Here is a 13,686-nt window from a genome sequence, read left to right on the forward strand (position 1 = left end):
AATTTTTGGGGTCGCTTAAGTGTACTATCATGTCATCTGTAAATAGTGATAGTTTTACTTCTTCCTTGCCGATTTGTATCCCTTTGATTTCCTTTTGCTGTCTAATTGCTTCAGCCCAGTATGGGATTTTTTTTAGATGGCTAACCTGGTCCTGGTTTAACTTTAGTATCTGGTATCTGTCTAGGAATTCTTCCATTGACTCTAGATTTTCAAGTTTTGTTGAGTATAGGCTTTTGTAGTAGGATCTGAAGGTATCTTGAATTTCCTCAGTTTCAGTTGTTATGTCTCCATTTTTATTTCTAATTTGTTAATTTAGATACACTCTGTTTGCACTCTAGTTAGACTTGCTAAGGGTTTATCAATCTTGTTGAGTTTCTTGGTTTTATTGATTCTTTAATTGGTACTTTTTATTTCTATTTGGTTAATTTCTGCTCTGAGTTTGATTATTTCTTGCTGTCTATTCTTCCTGGGTATATCTGCTTCTTTTTAGTTCTAGAGCTTTCAACTGTTCTGTCCAGTTGCTAGTGTATGCTCTTTCCTGTTTCTTTTTGGAGGCACATAGAGCTATGAGTTTTCCTCTTAGTACTGCTTTCATTGCATCCCATAGATTTGGGTATGTTGTGCTTTCATTTTCATTAAATTCTAGACAATCCTTAATTTCTTTCTTTATTTCTTCTTTGACCATCTTATTGTTGAGTAAAGCATTGTTCAGCTTCCATATGTATATAAGCTTTTTGTTTTTTTTTTTTTTTTTTTTTTTTTTTTGTTATTAAAGGACAGCCTTAGTCCATGGTGATCTCATAGGATGCATGGGAGTATTTCAATCTTGTTATACCTATTGAGGTATGTTTTGTGACTGACTATATGGTCAATTTTGCAGAAGCTGCTGTGAGGTGCTGAGAAGAAGGTGTATTCTTTTGTTTAGGATGTAACTTTTTGTAGATGTCTATTCATTCCAATTGGCTCATAACCTCTACCAGTTTCACTATGTCCTTATTCATTTCTACTTCCATGATCTGTCCATTGATAAGAGTCAGGTGTTCAGGTCTTCACTATTATTGTGTGTGGTACAATGCATGTTTTGAGCTTTAGTAGGGTTTCTTTAATGAATATGGGTGCTCTTGAATTTGGAGCATATGTGTTAAAGATTAAGAAATACTCCTGACAGCAGCTTTTAGAGGCTGAGCAACTGGTGGGCGGGAGACCTGGGCTGCCGGGGAGCAGAGAAATCTCTGCAGAGTGCACAGAGAAAGTGCACCCCCTGCCTTGCCCTGCCGTGCCTTGCCCAATCCAGCGACTGGGAACAGTAAATTAGAACTTCTGTTTCCACCTGGAGGCGACTTCAGGACGCAGAGCAGGGCCCGGCCCATCTGCTACCTGGAACAGCAGCTCGTAAAGGCTTAACAACTGGTGAGTGGGAGACCTAGGAAACTAAACAACGCTCTTTTAAACGATAGCGGGGTCAAAGAAGAAATAAAGAAATAATTTAAAGATTTTCTAGAATTCAACGAAAACGAAAACACAACATACCCAAACCTATGGGATGCAATGAACGCAGTACTGAGAGGAAAACTCATAGCACTAAGCTCTTCCAAAAAGAAACTGGAGAAAGCTTACATCAACAACCTGACAGCACAGCTAAAAGCCCTAGAACAAAAGGAAGCAGATATACTCAAGAAGAGTAGAGGGCAAGAAATAATCAAAATTAGGGCAGAAATTGACCAAATAGAAACAAAAAACCATTGAAAAAATGAACAAAACCAAGAGTTGGTTCTTTGAGAAAATCAACAAAATTGATAAACCCCTAGCCAGACTAACAAGAGGGCAAAGAGAGAGTATACAAATTAACAAAATCAGAAAGGAAAGTGGAGACATAACAACGGAAACCGAGGAAATTGAAGAAATCATCAGATCCTACTACAAAAACTTTTACTCCAAAAAATTGGAATATTGGGAAGAAATGGATAAATTCCTAGACAGATACATGTTCCCAAAGTTAAACCAGGACCAAGTAAACCATCTAAATAACCCTATAACACCTACAGAAATAGAAAAAGTCATCAAAAGCCTCCCAACCAAAAAAAGCCCAGGTCCTGACGGGTTCAGTGTAGAATTTTATCAGACATTTATTGGGGATATAACACCAATACTCTCCAAATTATTCCAGAAGATAGAATCAGATGGAATACTACCTAACTCATCTTTTGAGGCTACACTAACCCTAGTACCAAAACCACACAAAGACCCTATAAGGAAAAAGAACTTCAGACCAATCTCACTTATGAACATTGATGCAAAAATACTCAACAAAATCTTTGCAACCCGAATCCAAAACACATCAAAACGATCATTCATCATGACCAAGTAGGCTTCATCCCTGGGATGCAGGGATGGTTTAACTAAAGGAAATCCATCAATGTAATCCACCATATAAACAAACTCAAAGATCAAAATTACATGGTCATCTCACTAGACGCTGAGAAAGCATTTAACAAAATCCAACACCCATTCATGTTAAAAGTCTTAGAAAGAACAGGAATCTAAGGTCCATACTTAAATATAATAAAAGCAATATACAGCAAACCAACAGCCAACATCAAACTTAATGGCAGGAAACGTGAAGCAATCCCACTAAAATCAGGGACTCGACAAGGCTGCCCACTCTCCCCCTACCTATTCAACATAGTACTGGAAGTCGTGGCTGGACCAATTAGAAAGCAAAAGGAGATCAAGGGGATACAAATCGAAAAGGAAGAGATAAAAACATCACTCTTTGCCCAGGACATGATAGTGTAATTGAGTGACCCCGAAAATTCCACCAGAGAAATCCTACAGCTGATAAACAAGTTCAGCAAAGTGGCTGGATACAAAATTAACTCAAACAAATCAGTAGCCTTCCTGTACTCAAAGGACAAACATGTGGAGAAAGAAATTAGGAAAAATGTACATTTCACAATCATCACAAAAACTATGAAATACCTTGGTGTGACTCTAACTAAGAAAGTGAAGGACCTATTTGACAAGAACTTTAAACCTCTAAAATAAGAAATTGAGGAGGATCTCAGAAAATGGAAAGATCTCCTATGCTCATGAATTAGAAAAATCAACATCTTAAAAATGACCATCCTACCCAAAGCAATCTATAGATTCATTGCTTTCCCCATCAAAATTCCAACCCAGTTCTTCATGGAATTGGAAAGATCAATGTTCAATTTCATATGGAATAACAAAAGACCTAGAATAGCGAAATCCATCCTCAACAACAAAATAACATCTGCAGGAATCACTATCCCTGACCTCAAGCTGTATTACAAGGCATTGTGCTGAAAACTGCATGGTACTGGTACAGAAATAGGCATTTGGATCAATAAAATAGAATAAAAGATCCAGAAATGAGCCCTCATGTATATGGTCACCTGATTTTTGACAAAGGAGCAGTAAACATTCAATGGAAAAAGGACAGCCTATTTAACAAATGGGACTGATCCAACTGGCACTCAGCATGCAAAAGAATGAAAATAGACCCTTTCTTATCTCCTTGCAGAAAGCTCAAGTGTAAGTGAATCAAAGATCTCCACATTAAACCAGATACACTGAAACTATTAGATGAGAACGTAGGGAAAACCTTAGAACACATAGGCACAGGAGAAAATTTCCTGAACAAAACAACAATGGCTCAAGCTCTAAGGTCAAAGATTAACAAATGGGACTTAATGAGATTGCAAAGTTTCTGTAAGGCTAAGGATATCGTCAAGAAAAGAAAACGACAACAAACAGAATGGGAAAAGATCTTTACAAACACCACATCAGATAGAGGCCTAATATCCTAGGTATACAAGGAACTCTAAAAGCTAGACACCAGAGAATCAAATAACCCTATTAAAAAAGGGGGTACACACAATAATCGTGGGAGACTTTAACACTCCACTCTCACCAAGGGACAGATCAGGGAAACAGAAACTGAACAAAGACACTGCAAAACTAGCAGAGACTTTGAACCAACTAGAATTAATAGATATATACAGAAGAAACTATCCAAAAGTAAAAGAATACACCTTCTTCTCACCACCCCATGGCACCTTGTCGAAAATTGACCACTTAATTGGACACAGAACGAGCCTCCATTGATATAAGAAGATTGAAATACTCCCATGCATCCTCTAAGATCACCATGGTCTACGGCTGGTCTTTAACAACAACAAAGACAACAAAATGCCCACATACACATGGAAACTAAACAACGCTTTGTTAAAGGATAGCAGGGTCAAAGAGGAAATAAAGAAAGAAATTAAGGATTTTCTAGTATTCAACGAAAACGAAAACACAACATACCCAAACCTATGGGATGCAATGAAAGCAGTATTGAGAGGAAAACTCATAGCCCTAAGTCTTCCAAGAAGAAACTGGAGAGAGCTCACATCAGCAACCTGACAGCACAGCTAAAAGCCCTAGAACAAAAGGAAGCAGATATACCCAAAAAGAGTAGACGGCAAGAAATAATCAAAATTAGGGCAGAAATAGACCAAATAGAAACAAAAAGAACCATTGAAAAAATTAACAAAACCAAGAGTTGGTTCTTTGAGAAAATCAACAATATTGATAAACCCCTAGACAGACTAACTAGAGGGCAAAGAGAGAGTATACAAATTAACAAAATCAGAAAGGAAAGTGGGGACATAACGACTGAAACTGAGGAAATTCAAGAAATCATCAGATCCTACTACAAAACTTATACTCCACAAAATTGGAAAATCTGGAGGAAATGGATGAATTCCTAGAGAGATACAATGTCCCAAAGTTAAACCGGGACCAAGTAAACCATCTAAATAACCCTAGAACACCTAAAGAAATAGAAGAAGTCATCAAAAGCCTCCCAACCAAAAAAAGCCCAGGTCCAGTCGGGTTCAGTGCAGAATTTTATCAGACTTTTATTGAGGATATAACACCAATACTTGCCAAACTATTCCAAAAGAGAGAATCAGATGGAATATTACCCAACTCATTTTTTGAGGCTACAATAACCCTCGTACCTAAACCACACAAAGACCCTACAAGGAAAGAGAACTTCAGACCAATCTCACTTATGAACATTGATACAAAAATACTCAACAAAATCCTTGCAAACTGAATCCAAGAACACATCAAAACGATCATTCATCATGACCAAGTAGGCTTCATCCCTGCGATGCAGGGATGGTTTAACATAAGGAAATCCAACAATGTAAACCACCATATAAACAAACTCAAAGAACAAAATCACATGGTCATCTCACTAGACGCTGAGAAAGCATTTGACAAAATTCAACACCCCTTCATGTTAAAAGTCCTGGAAAGAACAGGAATCTAAGGTCCATACTTAAACATAATAAAAGCAATATATAGCAAACCAACAGCCAACATCAAACTTAATGGCGAGAAACTTGAAGCAATCCCACTAAAATCAGGGACTCGACAAGGCTGCCCACTCTCCCCCTACCTATTCAACATAGAACTGGAAGTCCTGGCTGGAGCAATTAGACAGCAAAAGGAGATCAAGGGGATACAAATCGGAAAGGAAGAGATAAAACCATCACTCTTTGTCAATGACATGATAGTGTACTTGAGTGACCCCAAAAATTCCACCAGAGAACTCCTACAGCTGATAAACAAGTTCAGCAAAGTGGCTGGATACAAAATTAACTCAAACAAATTAGTAGCCTTCCTGTACTCAAAGTACAAACATGTTGAGAAATAAATTAGGGAAAAGGTACCCTTCACAATCGTTACAAAATCTATGAAATACCTTGGTTTGACTCTAACTAAGCAAGAGAAGGACCTGTATGACAAGAACTTCAAACCTCTGAAGAAAGAAATTGAGGAGAATCTCATAAAATGGAAAGATCTCCCCTGCTCATGGATTGGAAAAATCAACATCTTAAAAATGGCCATCCTACCAAAAGCAATCTACAGATTCAATGCAATCTCCATCAAAATTCCAACCCAGTTCTTCATGGAATTGGAAAGATCAATGTGCAATTTCATATGGAATAACAAAAGACCTAGAATAGCGAAATCCATCCTCAACAACAAAAAAAAATCTGCGGGAATCACTATCCCTTACCGCAAGCTATATTACAAGGCAACTGTGCTGAAAACTGCATGGTACTGGTACAGAAATAGGGATGTGTATCAATGGAATAGAATAGAAGATCCAGAAATGAGCCCTCATGTATATGGTCACCTGATTTTTGACAAAGGAGCAGTAAACATTCAATGGAAAAAGGACAGCCTATTCAACAAATGGTGCTGGTCCAACTGGCACTCAGCATGCCAAAGAATGAAAATAGACCCTTTTTTATCTCCTTGTAATAAGCTCAAGTGTAAGTGGATCAAAGATCTCCACATTAAACCAGATACACTGAAACTATTAGATAAGAAATTAGGAAAAACCTTAGAACACAGATGTACAGGAGAAAATTTTCTGAACAAAACAACAATGGCTCAAGCTCTAAGGTCAAAGATTAACAAATGGGACTTAATGAGATTGCAAAGTTTCTGTAAGGCTAAAGACATCGTCAAGAACACAAAACGTCAACCAACAGAATGGGAAAAGATCTTTACCAACACCACATCAGATAGAGACCTAATATCCAAGGTGTACAAGGAACTCATAAAGCTAGACACCAGCAAATAAAATAACCCTATTAAAAAATGTGGTACAGAGCTAAACAAAACGTTTTTACTTGAGGAACACCAAATGGCCGAGAAACATCTGAGGAAGTGCTCGACATCCTTAGCCATCAGAGAAATGCAAATCAAAACAACTCTGAGATTTTACCTCACACCAGTCAGATTGGCCAAGATCCAAAACTCCCTTGACAGCAGATGCTGGCAAGGCTGCGGAGAAAGAGGAACACTTCTCCATTGTTGGTGGGGTTTCAAGCTAATACAACCACTCTGGAAATCAGTCTGGCGATACCTCAGAAAATTAGATATAGTACTACCTGAAGACCCAGCTATTCCACTTCTGGGCATATACCCCAGAGACACGTTAATACACAACAAAGATATATGCACCACAATGTTCATCGCAGCTCTATTTATAATAGCCAGAAGCTGGAAGGAACCCAGATGTCTTTCAGAAGATGAATGGATACAAAAATTGTGGTACATATACACAATGGAATACTACTCAGTCACCAGAAACAATGACTTAACCAAATTCCTAAGAAAATGGCTGCATCTAGAGAATATCATCCTGAGTGAGATAACCCAGTCACAAAAGAACAGATATAATATGCAGTCACTGATAGTGGGATGCTAACGCCAGAGGCTTGCACTCCCCCAGAAACAACTCACAGACTGTATGAAGTCCAAGAAATAAAGAAAACAAAACAAAACAAAAAAAATATTTACAAATCAAGAAAACTTTAACTATTTCCAATTTACATTTTGTTTTACATGTACTTTATGCTCATTGTTAGTATTAAGTTTTCAAGGCATACTATCAAACCTTGAAAAAAATCAACTACTGACTAAAATATATATTCATATAGTTTTATGTAAAATTATGTTAAAATCTGGAAAAAGTACTGACAAAAATGTATAATTTTAAGCAAAAAATATTTAAAATCTCTGTATTTATCTTTGTTTTGTAAAATTAAGTTGTTTTAAAAAAAGATTAAAATCAAAAAAAATAGAAACATCTGAAACATGAGGAGCATAAAAAGAGACAGTAATAAATTCAGTACTGATATGGCAAAAAGAAAAAGAAAAAACTGATAGATTACATTGAATAAAATGAGTAAAATTCTCAACATCGGCCACCTGAAACATCAGAGGTCTAGGGACACAGGTCTGGTGATAGTGTCCTGTGAGTAACCAAAGCGTAAAGAGGGCTATGTGGGACACAAATAAAATGTTTCCCTGCATAGGGACTTTCTGGCATAGGATCTCTGGCATAGGGACTTGAGATCCACCCAGAAAGCCCTGGCACACAGACTAGACACACAGGCCTACAGTAAGGCACAGGCCCTTGTTAGTGGGAGCTGGGGTCTGCCAAGGAAAGGCAGTGCTTGAAGTTTAACTGTACAGACCCTCTTACACCTGGAACAGAGGGAAGCCTGGCACATAGGCATAGGAGAGCACGCTGGTGATCTCTAAGAGTAGAAAGTAATGTGCTATCTGGAAAAGGGTTTGTTTTGCCTGGAGAAAGAGCCAGATCTCTACCAGTAGTACTCAGGAACTGTGGCCACAGGGCTAGAGTTACCAGAACAGCCTCACAAGAGCTCCCACATCTGAGCCCACAAAAAAGAGCTGAGTCACTACTACCTGAACCCACCGGTTGCCCACTAAAAGCCGAAAACTCAAAAACAGTTTTCTTCTTGAGCATATGGGTCTTCTCAGGTCCACAAGAGAGACAGGTACCAATCACTGACAAGAACACATAAAATCACAGACAGCAATATGGCAAGAGAAACAAAAGAACACAAGCAAAGGAAACCAAAACAACCTTGGAACATCTGAATTCAGCTTTTCCACCAGAGCAAGGAGTGGATTGCCTAACACTCGGAAACAAAAAAAAAAAAAAAAAAAAAAAAAAAAAAGACTCAGACCTGAAACCATATGTCAAGATGATGATGGAGAACTTTGAGAAAAGTGTGAATAACTCCCTTAAAAAAAGTACTGAAGGACAACCTTAAACAAAGAGAAGCTTTTAAAGAGGAAACACCAAAATCACTCAAAGAACTCAAAGAACTACAGGAAAACACAACCAAAGAGATGAAGGAATTAAAAATGGAAATAGAAAAAATAATAAAAAAACACAAAAAGATACAACTGTGGAGATGGAAAACCTAAAAAAGAAATCAGGAGTCACAGATGGAAGTATCCCCAACAGACTACAAGAGATGGAAGAGAGAATTTCAGGGGTCGAAGAAAACATTGAATACATACACAAAACATTCACAGAAGATGCAAGGTATGAGTCAGTAAGGGAACACTTAGAATTTCAAACAAAAAAGACTCAGAGAAATATAAGATAAATATGTCACATAGCATCCTTTCAAATGAAGGAAAAAGGAAAGAGGTAGATTAACTGTTTAGAAGGGCATGAAGTAAGTTCTATCCATGTCTATAAGAGTACCAAACCTATAATAGTTTGTACATAAAATGTCATGGCCCATCTCCCTCCATGTACCCAACTTATATGCTTGAATACTTACTCTCTGGCTGGTGGAATTTTATCTGAAAAAATGGGCTATGGAATTCTTTTTCTGTGGCTTAGCTATTTATAAAAATATGCCTTAAAGATGATATGGTCCTACTTATGCACAAGCTCTCTGCTTCCTGTCTCACCACATTGTAATAAGTCATAAGATCTTGATACTACAAGCCAGACACCATGGGAGTCATCCCATCCCACCATGATGGAACTGTCAACCAAAAGATCTCTTTCCTCCCTTAAGTTGTTTCTGTCAGATAGTTGATCACAACAATTAAAAAAAAAAAGATGAATGACATTTTACAGTGGTGATATGTATTAAGAAAGGACATGACAAGGGGATGTTAAAAACTAATACAGCCAGTTCAATAAGGTTCACTGGTTTTGAGAGTCTTGGAGAAAAGACCAATGAAGTTTGTTTGTCCTCTATGGAAGATTGCACATGGGGACAGAGTTATTTTTGCCTTCCTGAAGAGCCAAGTGGAAGGATAGATGAGAATGGCCAGAAACAGACAATGAAAATCTTCAGGCAGCAGAATTCAAACTCCCACCATTACGTTGAAACAATATTTCTCTGTGCTGAAGCCAAACCCTGGGTATCCAGGCCAGGTATGTCTGTCCATGCATCTGCCCTAAAATCATCACATTGGTGAAAGCAGGGCTCCATAATGATAGAAGCAGAGATATGTAAATGAACAAATAGCAGAGAAAGCCCAATGATCAATCCAAGAATGAGAACTCGGCTTGAGAAATGGTTTTTCTATCATCTTCTTGGGATTTGTCCAGCATTACAACTGTGTTAACAACAACAACTCATTTACTAAAATATTAATCAGAAATCACTGTTTGAAGAGCTATAGAGCGAAATTGTGACACAGAGACTGATCATGAGTTGAGTAAACAGTGACATTCTTACCTTTTCCATGTTACATTTTGTTTTAAATGTACTTTATGCTCATTGTAACTATTAAGTTTTCAATGCATACTATCAAAACTTTAAAAAATGTCAAGTACTGACTAAAAATATATTCATACAGTTTTATGTAAAAATTATTTTAAAATCTGAAAAAAGTACTGACAAAAATGTATTGTATAATTTTATGCAAACAATGCTTAAAATCTGTACATTTATCTTTGTTCTGTAAAATAAAGTTGTTAAAAAAAGTCAACATTTCACTTGCATGCAGCAGATATCAGTATAAATGGCACCTTTTAACTTTTAAATTAAAATCAGGAGACAGTGAGAGTATTAATCAGAGAGATCAATCAGGTCTTTTCGTTTTCACTCTCTCTTAAGAAATGAATGACCATGATGGGAGTGACTGAAGTTGAGAAGACAATGTTCACAAAAGCAAGAAGGCTGAGGAACAGGTATGTGGGAGTGTTTAGCTGCAGGCTGCTTCTAATTTAGAAGACTATACCGATATTTTCCACTACAGTCACTATATAAAGTGGAGGAAAATAAAACACACATAAAATGTAGAAGAAATGGATGCAGATATTTCAGCAGTATAAGCGTGGTCCCAAGGGAGTTTCACAAGTGGGAAGAGTTCAAATTTCTTTATTTATAGGAGCTTCTTGCTATGTAAGTGTTTAGAATAAATAACACAAAAATATCAAGCACTAATGTTTCTCAAATTACTGATTTTATTAGCCATGCTTTGTTTGTTTGTTCTTCTGTTTTACTTCAAGGAAACCAATGTGTTCTGGCCATTAATTTTTTCATAGCCTCCTTCACTTCCTTGTTCCTAAGACTATAGATGAGAGGGTTCAACATGGGGATCACCACTGTGTAGACCACAGAGGCCACTTTGACTTGGTCAGCTGAATAGCTGGACTTGGGCATCACATATACAAACAGAACTGTCCCGTAAAACAACGTGACTGCAGTGAGGTGAGACGTGCAGGTGGAGAAAGCCTTGTTCCTTCCCTCAGCAGAGCGCATTCTTAGAATTGAGAGCAGGATGTAAATGTAAGACACAATTATAGTAGAGAGCGTGCTCACAAGGACGGATGCAGAAGAGATGGAAGGAGATATTTCAGCAATATAGGCATGGCCACAAGACAGTTTCACAAGTGGGAAGAGGTCACAGAAAAAATGGTTGATTTTGTTTGGGCCACAGAAGTTTAGGTTCACAAAACAGCCTGTGAAGGATGAAGCATTCATGCATCCACCCAAGTAGGACGCCCCCAGCAGGAAGCAGCAGACTGCTGGGGACATTTGAGTGGAGTAGAGCAGGGGTGAGCAGATGGCCACATAGCGGTCATAAGCCATGGTGGCCAGCAGGAAGCACTCTGTCGTTCCAAACGCTACATCAGAGCCAAGCTGGGCTGCACAGCCAGCGAGTGGGATGGTCGTTTCCTCACTTAAGAAACTGATGAGCATGATAGGAGTGACCGATGTGGAGTAGCCGATGTCCACAAAGGCTAGATGGCTAAGAAACAGGTACATGGGGGTGTGAAGCTGGGGGCTGCTCCTAATTAGGAGGATTATACTGATATTTCCCACTACAGTCACTATATAAACTGGTAGAAAGAACACAAATAAGACAGCACGTAGTGCAGCACTATCCGTTAGTCCCAAAATAATGAATTCTGTCACCGTGGTGTCATTTTCAGTCTCCATTCATGTACTCAATGACGCCTACTGGGACCAGAACCAAAGGACAGTCATTGACTAAAATGACCCTGTAGTTAATATATGTACCTAAATATAGTCTTATAATTACATTTTAAAATGGCAATCTTATCTTAGTCATAGAATGGTTTCTAAATTTTCTTTTAAATTTCCATAAGATAATGTAATAGAAAATTCAATTACTTTAGGATTCAACTATGAAGTTTCTACTACGTGTGATAAACACAAGTTTATTCCAGGTATGTATAGGAAATATATACATGGGTAATCCATAGTGACATTAATTTTAACAACATAACTGTAACTGACTTAAATATTTATACCAGGTCTGACTCTTGTTGCTCCCAGTCCCATTGCAAACATACCTCTGCACCAGTGTTCTCTTCTCCAGTAAATGCAGTCTCCTTTTGTGTCATGGTCATACTAATAATAGAACTAACTAGGACATTTTTAAAGACATGCTATAATAAAATAACCCAATTTATTTTAGTTATTAAAAAATCAGTGTCAAGAACTAGATGTTGTCTATGTTCAAGATAGAAAGACTCGTCACAATTTTTGTTATCACTCTGGCATAAACTTACTAGATATTTTGCAAAATGTCCCATGACTCTTCTCTACTCCTTTTACCCTTACAGGGTTGTATGAAGTGATAAGCATCTCCATATTGCTATGCCTCAGCATCAAATAAATCAACAGAAATATCTGGGAGCTTACATTAACAAGTTTTATATCTAAAATACAGCTGTCAGAAAAAAAAAAAAGAATGAAGAATGTGCATCTGGCAGAGTTAGAGGGGTCAAGATGGAATGGGAAGCTGCAAACATTAGCAAATTATCATGAAAGGGTGATTAGCATTTCAATTACCATAAGAATAATAGGCCTTCCTTCAAGAGCATAAAAAAGGCATAAACAGGGATAGGGAGAATGTTAGTCCTGTTCACCCATTTCCAACAGATTCCTTACAATTATTTGCTTTCTCTTTTAAAATTTCTGTGTGAGATCTAAGAAACAATACATATATAGGTTTCAGCAATACAAACACACACACACACACACACACACACACACACATACACACATACACACACACAATTGCTGCTGAATTCAAATTTATCAAGTTGTATTAGACCAAAATTTCTCTAGTACTATGAGTCACAATTCCCCAATTACTGCTTCTAGAGAAGGAACCCAACCAGAGAAAAACTTTCTCCAAGAAAATAAATGTATAAAAGATACAAATGTTTCAAGGTGCTATGTGGCTTCCTGGAGAAATACCCAGAAATGCAATGGAGTAAGGAGCCAAACAAACCAAGGACATATTTGTACTCCCCTAGTGCACAGAAACAGCAAATGACAAGTACTTTTATGCTCCTGTTTCCTACCTGTACAAAGGAGATCATACATCCCACACTGGATTCCTGTGTTTGTAAATGTGAATAAAAACACTAACCACTGTTCAAACTCTAAAGAAATAGCAAAAAAAAAAAAAAGTACCAATCTCCTACACTTTCCTCAACACAAATAGTTACTTCAGTAATACTTAGGAAATTTAAGTGTTCCTGTATCCTTGAAAAGCCAGGTATGTAAGTCAGTGACACATCTACCCACAACACCCACGAGGAATTGTTAACACACAGCAAATCCACTTTTAAGTGAGTTTTTGTTCATCTGGGATATAGCCTTAAATAACTTACTTCCCTTAAAAATTACAAGTTAATCATTTCATTTATTTTGGACAATTTTACTGACAATCTAGTGGGACAGAGAACTTACAAGTACATACGTTTTGAGACAGAAAAATAAAATGTGCCTGTGATTACATATAAGTATATGGATGAAATAT

The 13,686-nt window shown here is 37.4% G+C and overlaps 2 protein-coding genes across 3 annotated transcripts in view; one reads left to right on the plus strand and one right to left on the minus strand.

The window, feature by feature from the left end:
* LOC308417178 (olfactory receptor 5P6) overlaps positions 1 to 13,686 on the plus strand; it is a gene marked incomplete at both ends in the record, with an annotated part of 162,669 nt that overhangs the window by 104,249 nt on the left and 44,734 nt on the right. The gene's annotated exons all lie outside the window — the stretch shown is intronic.
* On the minus strand, positions 10,890 to 11,828 carry LOC308417193 (olfactory receptor 5P4; the record flags this gene model as incomplete). Its single annotated transcript, XM_080912348.1, has 1 exon — positions 10,890 to 11,828. The coding sequence occupies one exon, from the start codon at positions 11,826 to 11,828 to the stop codon at positions 10,890 to 10,892; it is 939 nt and encodes a 312-aa protein (XP_080768474.1).

This window comes from Micromys minutus, assembly GCF_963924665.1.
Source record: "Micromys minutus genome assembly, chromosome: 2".
Taxonomy (NCBI): Eukaryota; Metazoa; Chordata; class Mammalia; order Rodentia; family Muridae; genus Micromys; species Micromys minutus.